The 24,596-nt window shown below is 41.3% G+C and overlaps 1 protein-coding gene across 2 annotated transcripts; it reads left to right on the forward strand.

Annotated features, from left to right (window-relative positions):
* Positions 1-399: 399 nt before the first annotated feature.
* LOC120528345 (gastrula zinc finger protein XlCGF26.1-like) lies at positions 400-23,448 on the forward strand. Of its 2 annotated transcripts, none has more exons than XM_039752480.1 (3): positions 400-565; positions 4,438-4,982; positions 21,699-23,448. In XM_039752480.1, exons 2-3 carry the CDS (start codon positions 4,568-4,570, stop codon positions 21,722-21,724), a joined length of 441 nt encoding a protein of 146 aa, XP_039608414.1. In that variant the 5' UTR covers positions 400-565; positions 4,438-4,567; the 3' UTR covers positions 21,725-23,448. The 2 variants fall into 2 exon arrangements, with proteins under 2 accessions (XP_039608414.1, XP_039608412.1); XM_039752478.1 differs by lacking the exon at positions 21,699-23,448 and adding an exon at positions 15,400-19,336.
* Positions 23,449-24,596: the final 1,148 nt, after the last annotated feature.

Below are 24,596 nucleotides of genomic sequence, written 5' to 3' on the forward strand. Positions count from 1 at the left end.
AGATACTGGCACTAGTAGACTATCGTCGCAGAGGGATTTTACGAATATACAGTCCGACTCTTACAATCACTTTATCTTGACCGTCCACCTTTAGAAATTATCTTACTCATCCACCTTTAGAAATTACTCCCACCTTTCTTTTTACTTATCCATAAGGCAGTAGGCTAAAGTAGAGCACGAATGACAAATAACACCGATTGGCGATTTGTTAAATAAAAAGGTGATTAACCGCGACGTTTACATTTTCGATTGGCTGGTCAGTGCCTGACGTTCGCAAATTTAATATATGATTGGCTGAAGTCGAAAATGATATTCACGCCCATTTTACTCCGGTCTGCAGCAATAACTACTTGAAATCGGCTGGTGACTACGCGAATATCAATGACGTCATGACGCTAGCGTGCCTCAAAATCAGGTGACTGGGATTTTCAAACCAAGGCAGCCTCAGAACAGCGTTTCGAAACCTCGCCTAGTCAGTATCGAGGAGCCCATCACAACTTTGCTCTTATGAGATCCTAGCGGTCCGACCTCTTCACGGCCATACGATCAAGCAAAGGTGCGGAAGGTGAGACAAAGTCGAACGTGGCGATCGCTTACGGGTGGGAATAACAGCAGTGAGGAAGATCGAGACATGCCGAGAGGCTTTAGCTTTGAGGAGGTGCCTGAGGCCGCGTGGTTCACTTTTAAATGTTGGAGATTGAGCGCTACGTGGAGATGGAGGCACCGCAAATCGCACCTTCATGAGTTTACTGTGGATGACCGGGGTCACGCACTTTTTATCCGGTGCTACATTTATTTATTTTCCGGTCGGTGTCCCGTGAAATGTAATGCTACATCTGATGTGGAGGTACGTTAAGTCGGAATTGCTCTCTTCACGCCCGTGCACTTTTCCGCGCTGCTCCTCCTTTTGATTTCGCGCATGCTCTGAAATGTGCTTACCGTCGGGCACGCGCTTGTTCTGCCGCTCGCTCCCGTCATTCATTTCTGATTTTTCTCGAGCCCTGCGTGTTCTTTGTGTTTTTTCCTTTTTCCTCTAAAGCCGTCATCGGCAAACTTTGTTAAAGTGGCGTCGCACGATGTAACTTTACGGGGCGCGTTCAGGCTTTATTGCCAGCAGTTTGTCTCATACTAAGTCCTATTAGAAATTATTTTTTTTGAAAGATGCTCGTGCGGTTTTACTGTAACGGTGAGATTTTGATTTGTTAAATGTGAAATAAAAATACAAACATTACACAAGCTAGTGCTGCTGGAGGGATACAGTAAAAACAACAGCTGGCATGGCATTGCGAGTACTTCTAGTGATATTTGAAACGGTGTTGTTTTATTTAATGTCTTTTATCGTTTACAACTACTTTCAGTATTTCTGTACACTTTTATTCTTTTGTTTACTAGAGATGGCCGTGTTAAATAAAGAACAGGGGAGTATTTTCCTTATGTCGCTTATATCACCCGAGAAAAGATGCTTCATCTTGGATGAGTTAAACTGGCAGTGCCGCCTCAGAGACATTGGTGAGCAGATTCTGATGCCCATGTTGGTGAATCCCTGTTGAGCCCACTCTTATCTTCTCCCTCAGACCCTCGTGCCACTAGGTGGTCTGTAGGTACGATTCCTGCTGAAGTCTCGTTTTAAAGGGCATCCATCCATCTTTTGGTTTTCCACCTCCTCAAATGCTCCATTTCTTTCCCAGCTGCTTATCTCTTCCTGTTTTGCTGACTCCGCTGATATCTCCGTGATTTCCACACACAAGTCCCATAGTTGCAGTTCATTAGTTTCTGGTTCAACTTGCAGATTATCCACACTTGATGTATCGACAGACTCTTCTGTGTCAGCAGTGCTGTCAGGATCAGTAAACTCTAAATTATACCAACTTCTGCTTTGCCAGCCAAATCTAATTCTTTAGCTGTATGCCACGATCTCTGTCCACATATCTCACAGTTTGCCCCTTTTTTTAGACAAACCCAATGACTCCATCTTAACCTGTGAGTTTGATCAACTTCAACATCAACATCTTCTACTGGGACTGAAGAATTTAGAGTCTCCTTCTCATCTCCAGTGTCTTCATTATCTGATGTAGTGTTAGACAAATCTCTCTCTTCATCTCTCTCACTGCTGGTGGTATGTTCATTGTCACCTTTACCGTTGACTTTACGTAGTCTAGAATGGTGGGCCCGTCCAAGAGCACTTCCACGTCTGATACATTTCACAACTCCATCCTGTCCAGTGACATCTGCAGGTCCCTTCCATTCTGCACAGTCCACTCTTTTGTCATCCACTTTGTCTCAGATTTATCATTTTCTGAATTAACCTGTCTCTGGAGTGCTCTCCGTATTCAGTCTGAACACTCGGCTTCAGTAAATGCTCTTCTTGGAGTGTCCAGCGCTGGAATATGTGCTCCTCTGACACACTCCTAGCGGTGCCTTCTAGGGCGGGTGGTCTGTCCACGAGAACACAAGGAAGGTTTGGATTATGGCCAAACACCGGCTGATATGAGCTGTACCCATAAACAGTGGCGGTTTTTGATATGGGTGACATGGGCTGATGCCCAGTGTGGCATTATGGTGGGAGCGGCATCTTGGGCATCTGCAAAAAAAAAAAATTTTTTTTGCACGCTCCCATGCCTCCCCGACATCATGCCAGCACATTTTTGGGATTGCATGGGCACTGATCGGTTTTCTATTGCCCTTTTGCGGGGAGTAAGGGCACCCTCCATTGGCGAGGTGCGCCTGCTGCTTGACTCATAGGGAGGAGAGGGGTGGGGTGGTGGGGGATTCTCTGGCTGGCTGGTGCGGCATCTAATAACCAGCTCGCAAAATAAAACAAAATAAAATCAAACAAACAAACACAAAAGCACTAGACATTATAATATAGACTTATAATTTGCACCAATGTGTTTTCTCAATTCTATCACACCCATATATTTGGGAAGTGAGCACGAGGGCCCTCCGTACGCCTGCTTGCTGCTGCTGCTGTGCTGAAGTCTCACACACAACCTGTCGAAAGGGGCGGGCTGGGGGGGCTTCCAAATAAAGCACATTTCATTCATAATATTGTCAATCCAAGTCCATTATGTCACAATTAATTTTTCCTGGGTTGTGCGAAATCGCAGAAATCGACCGATGGGCGCTCCTTGTGCGAGCAGCATAGAGCAGAGTACAGCAAACGGGAAGAATAAATCTGCCTGTATGAAGCTGACGCCAGCTCAATGCGTGTGCTCTCTCTATTCTTTATCACAGGTTAGTTAATTCGCCATAATTGGAGTGCACATTACAGGCTTTAAAACAGTAAAATATCGTCAATGAGACTTTAAACATGTTAATAAAATGATTCGAGTTAGTAAGAGTGTTTTTGTATGGATATATACGTTTGCGTGCTAACTTACTAATGCAATTGACTCATCTAGTGGAGAGTGGTAGACGGGGACAGTTAACCCGAAATAATAAACTGACTGCAGCTCTGAGATAAAAAGTTTATGTAGTTGTTAGTGACCTGGTGAACTGATGACTGGAGATGGCACTAAAGTGAAAACTCTTTACACTGTAATGAAATATTTTGGTGCTGTATAAATGTAAAATTTGATTTTGTCTCTGGTAGACATTACATTTCCAATAGCTTGTGTTATTACACTGATTTTGTTCAGTCTTTATTAGAATGCTGGGGGTGTGCTGGAAGGGGGGCGCCGGGGGTGGGGTTGGGGTGCCAGAGGGGGTGTTCGCCCAGGGCACCAAACAGGATAGGACCGCCACTGCCCATAAATATTGTCCGTGGTATTCTTTACAATTTACTAACCAGTCACATCTAGTATTCTTTCTCACTTTCTGTATAATTGCCGTGAGTGTCTGATTGTGTGTCTCTCAGGTAGTCCATTACTCCAGGGACTGTATGCAGCGGTGGTCTTTGTTTCAATTTTAAAATTCTCTGCCATCTCTCTGATTCTTGACCATTATCACTTAAGTAGTTTCTGAGGAGCTCCATGTACTCTTATCTGAGAACGAATGAATGAATTGTCTCACAATTTCTGATGGTCTCTTTGTCTTTACAACACTTACTGCCATGAAACGTGTGAAGGTGTCAATGATGTGAAGACCCCGTCCTCCTGTTTGACATTCATGTCACTCTGTAGCCAACAAAACCCTAAATATGACGGCTTTAATAGACCTGCCATTGCTGTGTCCAAACATGATTGTGCCGTGTAGATAAAGTGTTGTCATATCTACATGGTGGCACTGAAATGTATGCAAATCCCCTTTAATGAAGGTCTGCAGTGCACTTTGATCAAATCTGAATTGTTTGATTTGTAATTTTAAACTGTGAGGCAGAGAAGGAAATCAAGAGAAATGTCTCTTTGACCCAAACCTCATGGAGGGCACTGTGACCCTGAAGTGTGCTCATTATTTTTTTGACTTTATGAAGTTAATTCTACACTTTTATTTTCACAGGGGTTTCCCTTTTCACATGGCCACACACTGAGGTGTCTAATGGCCTCCATCTCAGGGCTGTCCATGTGAGAAGTGAATCTGAGAAGACAAAGGCAGACACTTTAAGAGAGAGAAGAGTTTCCCACAGAGCATGGCCTCTGCCAAAGAAGATGGCGTGGATGAAAGAATGGTGGACATTAAAGAAGAGGACTGTGAGTGGCTCACACCAGAGGGTGTGTGTGTGACGCTGGAGGATCACGAAGAAAGAATTTCAGTTTTTAAAGAGGAGAAGGAGTGCAAGGCGGTGACTGTTGCCATTAAATCTGAAGATTTGAATGATTTCTCAGGTGGTCTTGAACTTCAAAAGCATGAAACTGAGGATATTTTCAAGCAAGAGGCCTGTGAAGAATTTCCATCCAGTTTACAGCCCTGGTCCACTAATATGGGACGACTGGCTACACAGGAGAATTCTGCAGAGCTGAAATCAGAGTTATCACTGTCTGAAGAGAAAATCACTGAGGAAAATGGGAAAGAAGGAGAAGAGTCACCTGGGAGTGTTGGAATAAGTGAGTAATGTGATTAAATATAACATATTTATATTTATATCTAATGGTTGGTGCTTTGATGTTTCTAGAAGATTGAAATGAGAGTGGAAAACACGGTTTATTGAACTTGGATAAAGACCACCTGCTCAGGTGCATAATAACAAACAATAGTTTACCTAATCTATACTAATAAAAGGCAAAGCCCTCACTGACTGACTGACTCACTTACTTACTCACCACTAATTCTCCAACTTCCCATGTAGGTAGAAGGCTGAAATTTGGCAGGCTCATTCCGTACAGCTTACTTATAAACGTTAAGCAGGTTTCATTTCGAACTTTTACTCGTAACAGTCATAACTGAATCCTACTTACGTACATATATACGGCCATAGCCTGCAGCTCGGTCGTAATTGACTGCCTGCCCATGTAAGGCCGTCCATCAGCTGCAATCCAAGCTGTGAAAAAACAGTAAAAATGAGGAGTGTCAGACGTTGTGCCACATTTTCTGATGAAGTTAGACGGAAACAGCTTTGTGACGCTGTCGCTAAATACTCGCAGAAAAATCCACACGTTAATAGTCACGCTGTCGATCCAGTCTGATGCAAAAGTTTGGGCAACCTTGTTAATAGTCATTATTTTCCTGTATAAATCGTTGGTTGTTACGATAAAAAATGTCAGTTAAATATATCATACTAGTAAATACCCGCGCTTCGCAGCGGAGAAGTAGTGTGTTAAAGAAGCAATGAAAAAGAAAAGGAAACATTTTGAAAATAACGTAACATGATTGTCAATGTAATTGTTTTGTCACTGTTGTGAGTGATGAGTGTTGCTTTCATATATATATATATACACACACACACACAAACATATATATATACATACATATCTATACATATACATATATACACATACATATACATACACACATACATACATACATACACATATATAAACATATATATACATATACATACATATCTACATATATACACACACAGCTATTTCGTATCAGTGCAATACGCTGTTTGTTAAAACGGTTGACTCCCGCTCTTACGTGCAAGTCTGCGTGGATATTATGAACTATCGATTTGTTCAAGTTCTATTTAAATTTTAAATAGAAGGAATTTTTATTTAGTCGACAGAAATATCTTTGGTAGGAATGGTAAAAACAGACAGGAATATTATTCCTGAATAAATCAACTCAAACCTTAAACAACTTATAATATTTTGCTCTCCATAAAAATATATCCTGTCTAAATTATACAAGTTAGAAATAAAGTAAACGTTAAAAGAACAAACATTCAAATTTCTTTACTCTTATGTAATTTTATATAAAAAATAAACTTAGATTTTAAATATCCCAAAAGATTTTGCTCTCCATAAAAATATATCCTGTCAAAATTATACAAATTCAAATATGAACATGCTGCATAACAAAACCTGGAAATATAAATAAAATGTGTTCCTTTCAGCAATAACAAATCAAATCATTCAGTTGTCTTTGCTCATATGTCATTTTAGAGCTGGACGCCTGGCATCTTTTTTGGCACAGGTTCGTTTCTGTTTGGTGTGAGGTTCTGTGTTGTGGAGATTCTCAGGATGGATTGCAGGTGCTCATCAGTGAGGCGACTCCTGTGTGCTGTTTTGTTAGTCTTTATCACTGAGAAGAGCTTCTCACACAGATATGTGCTACCAAACATGCACAAGGTTCGAGCCGCATGTAGACGGACTTTTTGTTCTTCAAAGTCACCAAAGCGCCGTGCAAACTCAGTGCGCTCAGTTTATCAGCAAAGTGCGATTTGGGAACACCGTAGTGACGACTTGGTTTAACATTACTTGGCAACAGGGAAAGTGGGGCAAGGTGCACTGGTGCATTTGTGTCTCCCATAAAAGCAGCTTCACTTGAAATCACTTTGTGATTGTGCACGGGTAAAACGTCCGCTGAAGTGTCAGATTCTTATTTAATTATTCTGCTTTCTGTATCTTCTGCATTGCATTCAGGTTAGGTTACCCTGATGTTTTGTCTCATAGTGCCGTCTTAGATTAAATTCTGTAATTACAGCCACATTAGCTCCACAAATGAGACACACGGGTTCAGTAAACATATACTCAGCCTCCCATCGGTTTTAAAGGCTCTATTTTCAGAATCAACTTTTCTCTTCAGCATCGTGTGAGCTAGCTTCGCAATAACTTGCAGCATCATAAGCTAGACTTGATTAACGCGTAAGTGTTGCAAGGCAGCTGAAGCGCTGCATTATGGGATCTGTAGTTTATTGTGTTACCAGCGCTTCATATACCCGGCTTTAATAACAATAATACAGTATATAAAATGATCTCGCGGGCGGATATAATTACACGCCGGGCGGATGTGGCCCGCCCCTTGAGTTTGACACATATGGACTAAATAGAACTTGAAAAGATATATTTTTTCAAATGTGATCGCGCAATTCAGATAGAGTTGACGCCTACAGCCTGCATGCCTCAATAAGTCATCCTCCCTCTCTTACTTTTTACCGCTCATCTAATGAATACACTGAGTATGGCTTTACCAAAACAATCATTGATGGCTAATAAAGTATCCATTATTCGAGTATGTAGATCGGGATATATATATACATATATATATACCCGCGATCGCAGCGAGAAGTAGTGTGTTAAAAAGCTAGAAAAGAAAAGGGAACATTTTAAAAATAACGTAACATGACTGTCAATATACAGTATTTGTTTTGTGAGTGTTACTGAGTGTTGCTGTCATCAAGGATTTGATTATCATTATTTCTTTCAATCAGGTTCGTATTTGTAGGATGTGTTGTGTTCAAGTTACATTCCGTGTTTGTCAATCGCTGTAAAGATGACAGGTTTCATTCATCGATTCGTTTCTTACTGCATCAATAAACAGCTCGTCTTCTTCTTTATCTGAGACCTGACACACTGCATGCACGGTTTTTTACACTGTCTTCCTTTAGCGGACATTGACTTTTTCCAACGTGTGCTTTGTTTCCGCAGTAGTTGGATTTATGAATATGCTTGTATGTATCAGACGCTTCATATTTTTGCTGCCTTTTCAATTGTGTAATTCGGTTTTGTTCAGCGCTCTTTGGAACTGTTGCTTTTATCTGTGCACTGCGTCAGTTCACGGAGCCGCTCGTGTACATGCATCGAAGGTTCCCAGCTGTGCTGGTGCCATCTCGTGCTATGTCCATGGCTGTATTTAATGTTACCTTAGTCCTGGCACTTAAAACTTTCTCTCGCAGTTTCGCTGAGTTTGTGTCAAACACCACCCTGACCATCTCATCTTCCTCTCCATAAGCACAGTCCTTCACCCATGAATATTTAGTGGCAGTTTGCTATTGATTGCCGCTGACGGACGGCCTTATATGGGCAGGCACTAAATTACAAACGCCAGCGGCAGCCTGTCTATGAACTTAATTTAAAGTGTAGATTTACATTGTGCTTTGTTTCCGAAGTAGCAGAACTCATGAATATGGTTGTATATGTCACTCGCTCGCTTCTTATTGTTTCGCTGCCTTCTCAATTATATAATGCATGTTTTCTTCAGCGCTTTTTTGAGGTCTTCCTGATTTTCTATGTGCTGCGTGATTACGTGGGAGGCGTGATGATGTCACACGAAACTCCGCCCCCACGGCGTTGAAGCTCATCTCCATTACAGTAAATGGAGAAAAACTGCTTCCAGTTATGACCATTACGCGTAGAATTTCGATATAAAACCTGCCCAACTTTTGTAAGGAAGCTGTAAGGAATGAACCTGCCAAATTTCAGCCTTCCACCCACATGGGAAGTTGGAGAATTAGTGATGAGTCAGTGAGTGAGTGAGTGAGGGCTTTGCCTTTTATTAGTATAGATAGGAGACACACACAGTGATATTTGAGAAGTGAAATTAAGTTTATTGGATTTACAGAAAGTTTGCAATAATTGTTTAAACAAAATCAGGCAGGTGCATAAATTTGGGCACCGTTGTCATTTTATTGATTCCAAAACTTTTAGAACTAATTATTGGACCTCAAATTGGCTTGGTAAGCTCAGTGACCCCTGACCTACATACACAGGTGAATCCTGTAATGAGAAAGAGTATTTAAGGGGCTCAGTTGTAAGTTTCCCTCCTCCTTTAATTTTCTCTGATGAGTAGCAACATGGGGGTCACAAAACAACTCTCAAATGACCTGAAGACAAAGATTGTTCACCATCATGGTTTAGGGGAAGGATACAGAAAGCTGTCCCAGAGATTGAAGCTGTCTGTTTCCACAGTTAGGAACATATTGAGGAAATGGAAGACCACAGGCTCAGTTCAAGTTGAGGCTCGACGTGGCAGACCAAGAAAGATTTTGGACAGACAGAAGCGACGAATGGTGAGAACAGTCAGAGTCAACCCACAGACCAGCACCAAAGACCTACAGCATCATCTTGTAGCAGATGGAGTCACTGGGCATCGTTCAACCATTCGGCGCACTTTACACAAGGAGATACTGTATGCGAGAGTGATGCAGAGGAAGCACAAACGGAGCCGCTTGAGGTCTGCTCAAGCACATTTGGACAAGCCAGCTTCATTTTGGAATAAGGTGCTGTGGACTGATGAAACTAAAATTGAGTTATGTGGGAATAACAAGGGGCGTTATGCATGGAGGAAAAAGAACACAGCATTCCAAGAAAAACACCTGCTACCTACAGTCAAATATGGTGGTGGTTCCTTCATGCTGTGGGGCTGTGTGGCCAGTGCAGGGACTGGGAATCTTGTCAAAGTTGAGGGACGCATAGATTCCACTCAGTATCAGCAGATTCTGGAGACCAATGTCCAGGAATCGGTGACAAAGCTGAAGCTGCGCCGGTGCTGGATCTTCCAACAAGACAACGACCCGAAACACTGCTCAAAATCCACTAAGGCATTCATGCAGAGGGACAAGTACAACGTTCTGGAATGGCCATCTCAGTCCCCAGACCTGAATATAATTGAAAATCTGTGGTGTGAGTTAAAGAGAGCTGTCCATGCTCGGAAGCCATCAAACCTGAATGAACAAGAGATGTTTTGTAAAGAGGAATGGTCTGCAAAAGGTGGATCTACTAAATATTGATTTCATTTCTTTTTTGTGGTGCCCAAATTTATGCACCTGCCTGATTTTGTTTGAACAATTATTGCACACTTTCTGTAAATCCAATAAACTTCATTTCACTTCTCAAATATCACTGTGTGTGTCTCCTATATGATATATTTAACTGACATTTTTTATCGTAACAACCAACAATTTATACAGGAAAATAATGACTATTAACAAGGTTGCCCAAAGTTTTGCATCCCACTGTAAAAACTCGCGGGCGAATCCACAAGTTCATAGAGATGCTGTCACTAAATAGTCGCAGAGAATTCCACAAGTTTACAGACACGCTGCTGCTAAATGTTCGCAGGCCAATCAAAATTAATACCGGGAATGCCTGTTAAACATCTTAGATTCACAAGTAGCGATTTGGGTGGTGAGATGTCTATCGAGGTGATCACCATTGATCAAAGAACTGTCACTTACCGAGTGGTTTCTATGCTCAGAGCTGCCGCCTGCCTTTTCCTTTCTCTGTCTTACATATTGCACTAACATATAAGGCTCACTCTTGATATCCAGAGGAACATTGTGTCTTATGTATTGAATGACTGGGACAGGTTCGAGGTGTGGACTGATGACGGTACAGGAGATAATTAGACTACACAGGAGCACTAGAAGAGTGAAATGCTTAAGCCCTTCACCTATGGTTCTGCATGTGAGTTGATGGCTACCGCTGAATTGTTCGGTTGTCGCTTTCAAGTGTACTGAAATGGCCAAATATTTTACACCTTTGGAGAATCGCCAATGCCTCTTAAACATCTTAGATTAACACGTGATGATTTGAGTAGTGGACACTTTGATGTTTATGAATGTTTAAACTCTCAAAAGCTGGATGTGATTTAATCGATGAAACCGGTTGTGTGCTTACAACGCTTGACAGATGCCGAATGTCACTTCAACACAACAAATCCTGCAAATACTGTCGTAATTGAAGTAAACCATGAAACTCAAACCGATTATGACAGCAGCAATCCAAGCTTTGAGAAAAACCGTAAAATGGAGGAGTGTCAAGACGTCGTGCTACATTTTCTGATGCAGCTAGACGAAAACAAATTCGTGACACTGCTTCCAAATATTCGCAAAAAAACCCACAAGTTCATAGACATGCTGCCGCTAAATATTCACAGGCCAATCCACAACTTAATACCGGGAATGCTTGTTAAACATCTTAGATTCACGAGTAGTGATTTGGGTAGTGAACACTTTGATGAATGAAACCTGCTATCATTACAACGGTTGACAAACACGGAATGTAACTTGAACACAACACATCCTCCAAATACGAACCTGATTGAAAGAAATAATGATAATCAAATCCTTGATGACTGCAACACTCATAACAGTCACAAAACAATTACATTGACAATCAGGTTAAGTTATTTTTAAAATGTTTCCTTTTCTTTTCCATTAATTCTTTAACACACTACTTCTCCGCTGCGAAGCGCGGGTATTTTGCTAGTAAATAATAAATTAGAAAATCTTGGGTGAATAAGGAAAAATCTAAAGTGTTGAGCGCATGACTTGAACATCATAAAGCTCTGACTGAAGCAGTACCATATGTTAGGCCAACAGTGCATTACATTCAATGAGATTAAAAGTCATATTTTGTTAAAGACATGTATATTTCTTAAATTGTGTGGCAATTAAGGCAGAAATGTCCACAAAAAGAAATAAATACATAAAAATCAAATCCTCACCCCGTGCACTAAATCAGAGTGAATTTGCTCAAGCCAGTGCACACCTAATGTGTGCCTCATCTTTCTAATGGTAATCTTGTGCATGTTAACTGTGAGAAGAGCTACCTGTACGAGCCATGATGGCATTCAGGGGGTCTCAGGGTTTTCTTTCATCATCTTGTGTTCTGCTCTCTGCCTGAACTTGCTGGGCAGCATGGCCTGGACAAGTTGGCAGTGGTGTGAAATCTTCACTTGGAGATGATCTTGGGCCCTTCAGTCTTCCACAGTCACATCGGGTCAATTTGGAGTCCCCACTCCACCTGCATGTTTTTAGGGATGAGGGGAAGAACCAGAATAACCAGAAATGCCATTCAGATTCCCTGTGCAAAACAGCTGTGGGCAGGATTTGACCCCAGGACACCTGAACAAAAAAGCAGTTGTGCTAAACACTGTGCCCCCTAACACAAGCGGATATATTTGTATGTTTAGATTTTAGGTCAGATTAGGTTCTAGAGGATGTAAATATCATCACATACATTACAATTAAAAAGAGAAAACTCAAATTCAGACACATTATTGGGTAGGAAGGCTCGGATCGGAGTCTTTAGAGCTGATATTGACCACCCATTACATTAGGAACTGCTGATAACAATAATACCTTTTTTCTTTTCAGAATAATATATGTATTTTTAGCTATAGATAAATTTCACATTCCATAATAAAGTGCTACAGCATACAGCACACACTAAGAACATTTACCCATAATGCACACATAATGGAACAAAAACAAGCTGAACAAAACAAAAAGCTTGCCTTAATCGTACTTCACATTTCTAATCAAACAAAATGTTCAATTAGATATTTGTAGGTTTCTACTCCGAGAAGAAAACAAGACAGTCTTGGTGACCTAATTAGGTTCTTATTTAAGATTATAAGCATCTCTGCATGTTCTGAGGACAGTCTGGTCCTCCTGTCTTCCACGACGTGTGCTGCTGTACTGAACAGGCCTTCACTGTTCACACTCGTATAAGGAGGGCACAGGTAGGACAACGACTTTAATTGGCCGACCAGAAAGCCAGTGGCCCAGCATCTCTTGTAGTATGAGGTTCACAGTGATAAAGATTCACCTCTGATGCTGCCGACTCAAATATCGTTTTTATCTTTATTGACAATTTCTTCATGCATTCTGCAGTTCTGTTGGCAGGGAGTTTCTTTGGATCTCTCGGCTGTCTGTCACTATGAGTGCGTCTGTGTGGTTGAGACACCGGCACTAAGCAGTTTATGTGTTAGAGATTTGCAATATCTGTGAAATATGTGTCCTTGTACCATTGTTTAATTTGGGGGGAAAAATCATTATGATAATAATATCTGTTACAGAATTTGTAGCAGTATAATGACTATTCACACTTAATGCTTATTATGCGTAATTATTATTATTTTATTTAGGTCTAAAAAATAGGCTCGTACCATTCTACCCAACAATCCAAAAAGAGGGCTGATTCAGTAAAACTCTGCATCCCTTTCCTCCCATCTACCTAAACATTCACTGAAAGGCTAATAAAAGGGATTTTAGTCAAAATATCTAATGCCTCAATTAATTCATTATAAAAATAAATCAGTCATCAAACACTCACTGGCAGATGGAATTGTGGATCTAAATGATCTAGAAGGTGACATCTTCCTGTGACGATGTGGGTTCTGACTCCACGCTCCCTTTGATGTTTGGGAACCCTTGAACCGTCGATAATGAAACCGAGTGAGCTAGTCAGTGAAGGCAAATTGAGCATCTGAGCAAGGGGATGGTTGAAAGTGCAACAGTGCTTTTATTAAAAACTGTCCATCAAAACAAAATAAACAGTGTTCCATAAATAGTGCAGTTTCAATAAATAATCCATAAAAAGAACACGTGGAGGTTAAAACCATTGGAAAAAAAACAATCCTTTAAAACCAGAGGTTAAAATCTTCTAGGAAGCAGTCTTAAAAACAACAACAAATCCGTGCATCATTTATTGGCGTCTCACCTGCTTATCCCGTTTGGGCCAAGCAGCAGGCAAGACGCTCTCTGCAGCTGCCCTCCTACAACACACGCGAGACTGGAGACCTCCCGATCCCTGGCTTCGGTCTGGCACTCATCCCAGTCCCCGAGGCTTGATTACCCCAATAGCCAGGACGCACACATTGGGGACTCCACCACCAAGCCTCCCGACTTCCGCTGCCTTTCCGCGGCCTTCTGCGGCCCGTCGCTTTCCTCTAGGCACTCCCGCTACCTGGTCACTCAGCGGGAGCAACATCAACTCAAACGTCTGGGTGTTGGCTTAACACCCAGCTTCCTCGCAGCTGCCCACGAGCGCTCGATCGCGCGCTCAACACACGCACGCTCTGCGTGTCTGTCTCTCCTGCACCGCCTGCTTCCTTGCTCCCAGTAACCTCCGTCCTCTTTCCTTTCCTTTTTCTCTCCGATCGTTTCCTTTCCACCCGATCGTTTCCTTTCCCCTTTTTCTCTCCGATCGTTTTCCCTCCCCCACAACCGACTTGTGCTTTTTTTTTTTATAACGTGAGGGGCCATTACAGCTGTAGCATTAGCCACGGGAGCAATCATGAATGTGGGCAGTTCCTCACCTGTGCACACGGTGAGAAACGCCCACATCAACAACTGCCCCGCGGCTCGCTACAACATCGCCCCTCCTCACGAAGCCGCCTCGGGTGCGGTGATTATTTATTTAAAATGAATGGCGTTTTCTCAACGAGCTGTGGACCCATAACACCACACTTCCAGAACTGAAATTGGCTGGTTGTCCAGACTTACGAATTCCACTGTTATTGCTGTCACAGAAAGTCTTTGGTGTTCTTGCTGTCAGTATTATAAGGCTGAGTTTTCTAAGTGCTGCCATTATTGGAGGCCAAGTGAGAGTAGGCGACTGAGCTAGACTAAGCTTGCTGGTCAACTCAGCTTTTGAACAGCTCGTTCTTCACACCAGTCCCTTTTGTGTTGACTTCTCAGATGTTGAATAAGGTTTGTATCTTTGAAAGTGTTAGCAGAGAATCCTCCAAGAGTGACAAACTGCAAATTTGTTATCTTTTGTAGGAAGAAAATAAAACTGTTAGACCATCGAGGAGTATTTCTGTATTTTGGTAATGTTGGAACTTTGTCTTGCATGCTTTTTATCATTCAAGATTAGATGTTTAAGATCAGCTAATTTGCTGACCATTGGTCAAGTCATTTAAAGTGAAAATTGGCTGATTTTGATTTGTGATCGATTGATCAGATCAGGCCTGTCTTTCACATGTGAGAGAAAGGTGGAGAAGTTGAACAGACAGCAGTAGAACATGTAAATACCACAGATTGAGTGGCCAGACCATAAATGGCACTTTAGTGTGAGGAAGAAACTCCAACCAGTATGCCACCACTTTATTTGTACTGTTTCATTTATTTTTAAAGGCGGGTCGTGGTTAGGAATTTGGACATCAAACCCTGAAATTGCAGGTTCAAATTCAGCTATTAACACCATGTGACCACGAGCAAGTCATTTAACATGCCTGTGCCCCAGTTGGAAGAACAAGAGAAATGTAACCAATTGTGTCTCAAATGTTGTATGTCACCTTAGATAAACATGTCAGGAAAAAAAAATAGTTAAAATGTTTGTGTTATTTCAGATGGACAGAAGAATTACAGCTTCTCTCCACCTTCATTTGGTCAGCCCTCTGTTCAGTACAATGAGAACGTAATGAAGAAATCAGCAAAAGGATCAGAGAACCAGACAGCAGCCTATTTGCAGTGCAGTTCTCTCCCTGCTGCTGGAGTAACACAGACAGAAGCCATCAAAACTAATCGACAACAAGTGGAAAAAGAAATACAAATTCACATTGGAGAAAAATGTTGTTTGGAATGTGGCAAACAATGCACACACAAAAGTGATCTTAATAAACATATGAAGATGCAAGCAGGAGAAAAACCTCATTGCTGTTCAGAATGTGGTAAGTCATTCTCAAGGAGAAGCCACCTTCAAAACCACAGAAGAATTCACACAGGAGAAAACCCTCATTGTTGTCGAGAATGTGGCAAGTCGTTCTCATGTATAAACAATCTTCATAAGCACAGAAGAATCCACACAAAAGATAAACCTCATTGTTGTCTAGAATGTGGTAAATCGTTCTTATGGAGAAGTGAATTGCAGTTGCACAAAAGAACTCACACAGGAGAAAAACCTCATTGCTGTTCAGAATGTGGTAAGTCGTTCTCATATATAAGCAGTCTTCAGAGGCACATTAGACTCCACACAGGAGAAAAAACGTATTGTTGTCCAGAATGTGGTAAATCGTTCTCATGTCGAAGTGAACTTCAGAGGCACAGAAGAATCCACACAGGAGAAAAACCTCATTGTTGTCCAAAATGTGGTAAATCATTCTCATGTAGACGTGAATTTCAATTGCATTTAATAATTCACACAGGAGAAAAACCTTATTGCTGTTCAGAATGTGGTAAGTCCTTCTCAAGGAGAAGCGACCTTCAGAAACACAGAATAATCCACACAGGAGAAAAACCTCATTGCTGTTCAGAATGTGGTAAATCTTTCTTAAGTAGAAGCAATCTTCTGAGGCACAGAAGAATCCACACAGGAGAAAAAACGTATTGTTGTCCAGAATGTGGTAAATCGTTCTCATGTCGAAGTGAACTTCAGAGGCACAGAAGAATCCACACAGGAGAAAAACCTCATTGTTGTCTAAAATGTGGTAAATCATTCTCATGGAGACGTGAATTTCAATTGCATAAAACAATACACACAGGAGAAAAACCTCATTGCTGTTCAAAATGTGGTAAGTCCTTCTCAAGGAGAAGTGACCTTCAGAAACACAGAATAATCCACACCGGAGAAAAGCCTCATTGCTGTTCAGAATGTGGTAAGTCGTTCTCATATATAAGCAGTCTTCAGAGGCACATTAGACTCCACACAGAAGAAAAACCTCATTGCTGTCCAGAATGTGGTAAGTCCTTCTCAAATAGAAGCAATCTTCAGAAACACAGAATAATCCACACAGGAGAAAAACCTCATTGTTGTCCAGAATGTGGGAAGTCTTTCTCATGGAGAAGCAACCTTCAGAAACACATAAAAATCCACACAGGAGAAAAACGTCATTGTTGTTCAGAATGTGGTAAGTCGTTCACAATGAGAAGCAGCCTTCAGATCCACAGAAGAATCCACACAGGAGAAAAATCTCATTGTTGATCAGAATGCGGTATGTTGTTCTCAAGGAGAAGCAGTCTTCACAACCACAGAAAAATCCACACAGGAGAAAAACCTCATTTCTGTTCAGAATGTGGTAAATCGTTCTCACGTATGGACAATCTTCAGAGGCACAGCATAATACACATTGGACAAAAACCTCATTAACGTTGAGAATGTGGTAAGTCCTTCTCATGGAGAATCCATCTTCAGATGCACAGAAGAATCCACAGAGGAGAAAAACCTCATTATTGTCCAGAATGAGCCGAACAATTTTCTGACAAATGTAGTTTTCAATGGCACACAAAAATTGATACAGGAGAGAAGCCATATTGCAGTTTTCAGTGTGGAAAAAAGTTTTAAACATTAGCTCATTTCAAGTAAACACACAAACTCCCACTAAAACCAAAATACAGTAAGTATGTTCTGAATGTGGCAAATGTTACACAAGCCAGAAAGGTCTTTCCACATGCCAAAATCCATACTGAAGAAAAATCTCATTGCTGTTCTAAATGTAAGAAACTATTCTTATATTTAAGGACACTTCTGTGCCACATCAGAACTCCTACTGGATATAAACCGTATTGTCCTGAATGTGATAAGCAGTTCTCACATCAAAGCACCATAAAGAGTCACATCAGACGTCACACTGGAGAGAAACCTCACCTTTGCTTGGAATGTGGCAAACAATTCTTATACCTCAATGCTCTGTATAAGCATACTTAATGTCATACTGGAGAGAAGCCTTACAGTTGAACTGAATGTGGAGTGTTATTCTCATATAACAATTCTCTTCACAATCATAAAATAATTCTTTCTGGTAAGAAACAAAGCTGTTCTGACTGTGGAAAGATTTTCTCAGACAGCACAACTCCTAAAGATCACATGAGAATTCACTCTGGAGACAAACCTTATTGCTGTCCATAGTGTGGCAAATGATTCTCACATCCAAACTCACGTAGGTGCCATAGAAGGATCCACACTGGAGAGAAGCAATACACCTGTTCTGAATGTGGTAAAGTGTCCTCTTTCCAGAAAAATTTTTGGAGACGCACACAAAGTCATATTGGAGTAAAGCCTGTCCCAGAAATGACAAATGATCTTTCCATTGAATCCTCGGGCAAAAAAAAAAAATGAAGAAAAATCTTCTGAATGAGGTAAAGGACTTCAGTTGAATGTAGTTAATAAATACATAATAATAGTGGAGAAAGCACATAAAGTGGCAAATAGATCCTAGATGTAAGGTAACCTCCCAGCCACATATGAATGCACACTGGAATACAACCCATATTTCACAAGCAGCAAGAATCTTCTTCAACGACGTCTAGGTGCAAGAAAAAACCTCATTGTTGTCCTAAATGCGGTTAACTCTTTTCAGACAGCAGTGGCCTTCATATTCATAAATGACTGGCTTACTTCTGGTAAGCCTCTTAGCTGTTGTGACTGTTAAAGTTGTCCTCCTATATCAGCAACACGTAAGAATTCATGAAGGAGTCAGAAACTGTACTGCTAGGACGTCAGCCATACAGGGACTGATCATCTCTGCACCAGTGCTGTGACATAAGATGGTGAACAATACAAACATCAGACAACAGAAAGAGGTAGCAACAGAACTGTGCGGTGATGATAACTTCAACCACAGAGCACAACTGAGAAAGTTCGATGTAATAATAAAAAAAAAATGGAAACCTCATATAAAATCCGCAGTGCCAACTACCAGGAGGTGCCACTGACAACGAGGGGAATATTTTTGTTTCAGAGCTTTGGAGATGAGTCCTTATCTGAGTAGCCATGAACTTGTACCATCTGAGAAAGAAAAAAAAAAATCTTATTTACTGTAATGATTATAAGTAGTTTCTTCACAATATCAAGAACTGTATTTTGTACTAATCATGCTGCAGAGAGTTATATGATTTATTATTTCTATATGATTTGTTCTTCATTTATGTAGAAAAAAAATTAGACTTGTGCACAGAATAAGGGACTAACTTACATTATTTTATGAGAAAATGCTGATACTAACAGAACACCCTGTGATATTATAAAGCAGTAGTGACCTGTTTCTGAATTCTTGCTTAAAACTATTTGAGCATATTTCTTAAAACTGTGAGTTCCCCGATAACCTCTTTATCTGAAAGAAGCAATGTACACATTCCAATTCAGGAAGTTGTAAGCTATTATAATTTATGTATAACCTCAAAATTAACTGCCATATACATATATATATTTTATTAATACACAAACTAGGTATATAGCGGAAGACCCCACGTTCGCCTGCAGGCTATCTGATCTGACCAGTCAGTGCCACTGAGCTGGGTGGAGCTGCAGTCTCTTTGACCAAGAATAAAGAAATTTTTTTTTACTTTAAATTGGTGTTTGTCTCCCGTTGTTTCCGACTTCAGCCACCACAGGATTTGGTATCCTGTACGGGGACAAAGACAGCCAAGCGACTCCCTGAGTGGGATCATCCAGAGGACCAGCAAAAGGACTGATTCCGACCAGATCGGGTGGATCAGCTCCAGAAGACGTTTGGACTGGCCTGCCTCAGACGAGATTTAATGTAGGAAAAGGCTTGCGGGTAAGTCCGGCCGCAACACCAAATGCCGGAGGGCCCTTTCAACGTCTGCCGATAGATTTTTTAACTAACCCTGTCTCGTGGGTATAAATATTGCTTAGTAATCATCTACGTTTAGTCACGCTGGGTGGAGGCTTTCCCATTCTGGCACGCAGATGCCAAGTCTGCTAGTTAAACAGAAAAAAAATCATCCCACATTTGGGGTTTGCCACAGAAATTGCAAGTAAATTACAAGAGTTGTTTCAGGCTCTGGCTAGTCTGTGGGGAAGGACTCATCGCCAAATAAGACTCACCCTTTGGAGATTCTTATTGGCCGCCCTATGTGCTTTCCACTATGTAAAATTAATCTCCACATGGTCAACAATCATCTCGCATCATTACTTTCAGGTCTGCGTAGTGCCTTACAGATAGAGTACATGAACAAGTGAGGGAAAAGTGGTGAACTACCTCATTACCTGACTCGTATATTTCTATATCGATTGGAACTTGGGCTCTTATTAGAGATACACGGTGAAAACACTGGCACCAGCCCAGGTGGAGAGGACAATTCCAGGTGACTTATGAGTCCCCTGACAGTAAAACTGCCTCACGTTGTTCACTCCATCTTAGTCCAGGCCAAAACCTCACACCTCACTACTGCCAGGGCAATACACTATTAAAATGTACTCTGTACCCTGTCAAATGTCACTGTTGAAAGATGCCCCACTTTGAATCGAGCTACCTTCTCACTGACGGAGAGGGGGAACCACACGACTGCTATGATGAGATAACAAAGGTCCTTAAACCCAGGCTGGACCTCCAGGAAACTCCACTAGAAACAGGAGAAGTACTTTGTGTGGATGGCTGTTTCTTGCGATTAGACAACGGGACACTCTCCACCAGTTATTCAGTGGTCAATGGAGACCACTTACTTGAAGTAAATCGAATTTCTTCTAATTTAAGCGCACAAGCTGCTGAGCTAATAGCTCTCACCCGTGCTTGCCAGTTGTCCAAAGGGAAGGTCATGACCGATTACACAGATTACAGATATGCCTTTGGAGTCTGCCATGATCATGGGGCATTATGAAAATTAAGTGGATTCAAAATCAGTACTGGAAAGCCAATACAACACCAGAAATTAGTGGAATCCCTTCTCAAAGCTATAACAAAACCATCGAAACTGGCAATAGTTAAATGTTAAGCCCATATTGGAAAACAAGACCCAGTCAGCCAAGGAAATGAACTGGCTGATCACTTTGCTAACCAGGCCGCCTATAATAACACACCAGTCTCTTTATTCCAACAGAAGGACGACAAAGACACTGATAATAAAATTATTTCTTTACAGAGCGCCGCCACTGACCGAGAAAGGATAAGGTGGTCCCGAGAAGGATCCCTCTCTAATGGAGTCTGGACCCATAAGCAAACTAACAAACCTTTCCTCCCAAAGGCTTCTTTTCCAGGAATGGCAAAAATTGCACACGGCCTGGATCACACAGGAGAAGACGCTATGACTCAGGATGTCGAACCACATTAGAAAACCACAGGGTTCTCTACATATGTTGAACAATTCTACCAACTATGTGCCCTATGTCAAAGGTACAACATAGGCAAAGGAACTCTGGTAAGTCCCACTCTTACCCTGAAACCAGTGGGTCCATTTGAGCATCTTCAAATGGACTTCATTGAACTAACGTCGTCCAAAGGATATCGATACTGCCTTTTGATTGTCGATGTGTTCACCCGGTGGATTGAGGCTTTTTCTTCTAATGCAAAGGCAGTGGCTAAAGCTTTAGTAAAAAGAAATTATTCCAAGATGGGGAATACTACAGAAACTGCAGACCGGTAACGGTACCCACTTTGTGAAGTTCTCTAATAAATGAACTGACTTCTTGGCCCCAGATAAATGTACATCATTACTGCAAATAACATCCTCAAAGTGGAGGTATTGTAGAAAGGTGCAATGGCACCCTAAAATCAAAACTGGCAAAAATCTGTGAGCAGACAAACTTAACCTGGCCAGATGCTCTACCCCTGGCCTTGATGGGGTTGAGAGGAAGGACACTTCGGCAGTTGGGACTGTCGCAATTTGAAATTTTAACTGGACGCCCCATGATCGTTGGCATGGTTATCAGAAATGTCACTCTGCATACTGTGGACAATCATCTTCTCTTCAGTCTTACAGGTCTCCGAGCCTCCCTGAAGGAAGTCCACGAATAGGTTAACCAGGCTTGGCGGACCGGTCCCCCACCGACAGAGTTCCAGATGCCCCTTGGAACCTGGATACTGGTCAGGGACACCCGAAGGAAACATTGGCATCAACCTCGCTGGAGGGGACCATTCCAGGTGCTGCTATCTGCAACTCACATGCTGTGAAGGTTGAAGGACTATTTTCTTGAATGCACATCTCTCACTGTAAAAAGTGGACTGAATCATTAAGCTGTTGTTATTTTTATTGGACTTTCTGTTTTGGGACTCTGTCAAGGGATTATTCCCTTTTTCTTAGAGGATAATCTGCGATATAAGTGGTTGAAGGTTACTGTTACACAATTAAGAACAGATTCTTGTTATGTATGTGCCACTGCTAAACCCCATCTCCTTGTTGTATTCCTTCCCAATAATCTTTTTTTATTGTGATATTTTTAAGGATGCACATAACCTTCCTGGTTGTCCTTTCAAGTGTATGTTAATGTCAGGAAGTAAATGCTAAAAATGTTCCTAACTGAAAAGTGAGGATTGTGTGTGTTGTGTTCAACAACAGTTGCTGTACCTTTATTCCTAATAACACTGCCCCTGACAGTTCCTTCACCCGTGCTTTAGTTAGCCTCACCTCCCTATCTATCGAATTAGCAGAAAACTCAGGAACACCTGACTCTTTCAATGATCTCTTCCAAAGATTGGTTCGGTTCTTGGGCCGGTTGTATTAAAACTATTCTCGTAACTGTCCTTATTTCTCTGACAGTTTTCATGCTCTTGGGTTGCTGTCTTATCCCGTGCATCCAAACCCTTCTTCAAAGGTTTATTAACGCCTCCATTACTAAGGCTTATATCCTCAGCGCTGACCCTGACTCCCAATACACACCTTTTCTTCCATCCCCTGACCCCTTTTCCAACTATGATGATGCAGAAGTCTGATTATTTAATGTGCACATTTCACGTGCAAAGGGGGGAATTGAGAAAGAAGAAAAACATTATTAACTGTAATGACTATCAGTAGTTACCTCATACATAAAGGACTGTATTTTGTATTAATCATGCTGCAGAGAGCAATGATTTTTACTTCTATATCAATTTGTTCTTCATTTAGGTAGAAAAAGAATTAAGCTTGTGCACAGTTTAAGGGACTAACTTGCATTCTTTTATGAGAATATGCTGATCTCTTGATACAAACAGAACACCCTATGATATTATAAACCAGTTCTAAAAGTTTCTGAATTCTTGCTTAAAACTATAAGAAGCATGTCCCTTATTGATTAATAAATAAGGATTTATTAATCTAACCAAACAAAATATAATGAAGATATTAAAGCTACAAGAATGTAATCTCTTTATAACTAATGTAATGGACTATAAGAAACTGCTTAAATTGGTCTTGTGTGTGTATACTGAGAAGGGCGTATATCTTTAGGATTATGAGTGCCCAGGTGGGTCTTTATTTTGGTAAGAAACGCTCTACACTCCTGAATTTAATAAATCAGGATGTAACCGTAACTTACAGCAATCTATGTATAACCTCCAAATGAACTGCCATGTTTTTTTTTTTACCTTTGGCTAATGAATAAGCTAGGTAATATAAGAGAGGATTTTTCTTTTCTTTTACGCCGTCTGTCTGATCCCAAATCATTTGCACTGAGCTGTTGGGGGGTTGGTTGGGGGTGCTGTCTCTTTAATGCACCAAGAATAAAGAAATTGTTTTTTATTTTAAATTGGTGTTTGTTTTCACATTTTTTCGCCTTCAGTGTTCACAATAACAACACAACAGCAATAAAAGCCCCTCTCACTATGCACGATGAAATACTCTGTCTCGACCGTATTGATGTTCAGGGAGCCCTGCACAGGGTCAACCCATGGAAAGCTGCAGGTCCCGACAACATACCAGGGTGTGTACTCAGAGACTGTGCTGACCAACTTACAGTTGTTCTCACAGACATCTACAACATCTCCCTAAGACAAGCCATTGTTCCTCAGTGCTTCAAAGCCACTACAATTATTCCACTGCCAAAGAAATCATCAACATCATCACTGAATGACTATCGCCCTTTAGCACTCACACCCATCATGATGAAGTTCTTCGAAGGATTGATCAAAAATTCCATCACATCCAGACTACCTGCTACATTTGATCAACTTCAGTTTGCATACTGCCCAAATCGCGCCACTGATGATGCCATAGCAACTGCACTCCATCTGACACTGGCTTATCTGGAAAATAAGAACAGTCATGTGAGGATGCTTTTTATTGACTTCAGCTCTGCCTCCAATACTGTCATCCCACAACACCTGGTAAAGAAACTGGAGCCACTAGGCATCAGCACCCCTCTGTGTAACTGGTTATTAGACTTCCTCACAGACAGTCCCCAGACAGTACGTCTCGGCAAAACACCTCTGAGACTCCCATCATGAACACAGGTTCCCCATGGCTCTGTTCTAAGCCCCCTACTGTTCACCTTGTTGACTCACGACTCTTGTACCAATTACAACTCGAATCACATCATAAAATTTGCAGACGACACAACGGTAGTGGGCCTCATCAATAATGATGATTACTCCTCATACAGAGAGTAAGGCAATCAACTCATTGCCTGTTGTGGAAAAAACAACCTGGCACTGAATGTCAACAAAACAATCCACTTATAATCCATGGAAACATTGTGGAGTCAGTGAGAAGCACCATGTTTCTGGGAGTGCACATTACAAATTACCTGACATGGACCACAAATACCACTTCTCTTGTCAAGACGGTACAACAGCGACATCATTTTCTCTGAAGGCTGTAAAGAGAAAACCTTCCCTCTGCTGTCCTCACAACTTTCTACAGAGGCACTACAGAAAGTATATTGACCAACAGCATCTCA

This window comes from Polypterus senegalus, chromosome 4, assembly GCF_016835505.1.
Source record: "Polypterus senegalus isolate Bchr_013 chromosome 4, ASM1683550v1, whole genome shotgun sequence".
Taxonomy (NCBI): Eukaryota; Metazoa; Chordata; class Cladistia; order Polypteriformes; family Polypteridae; genus Polypterus; species Polypterus senegalus.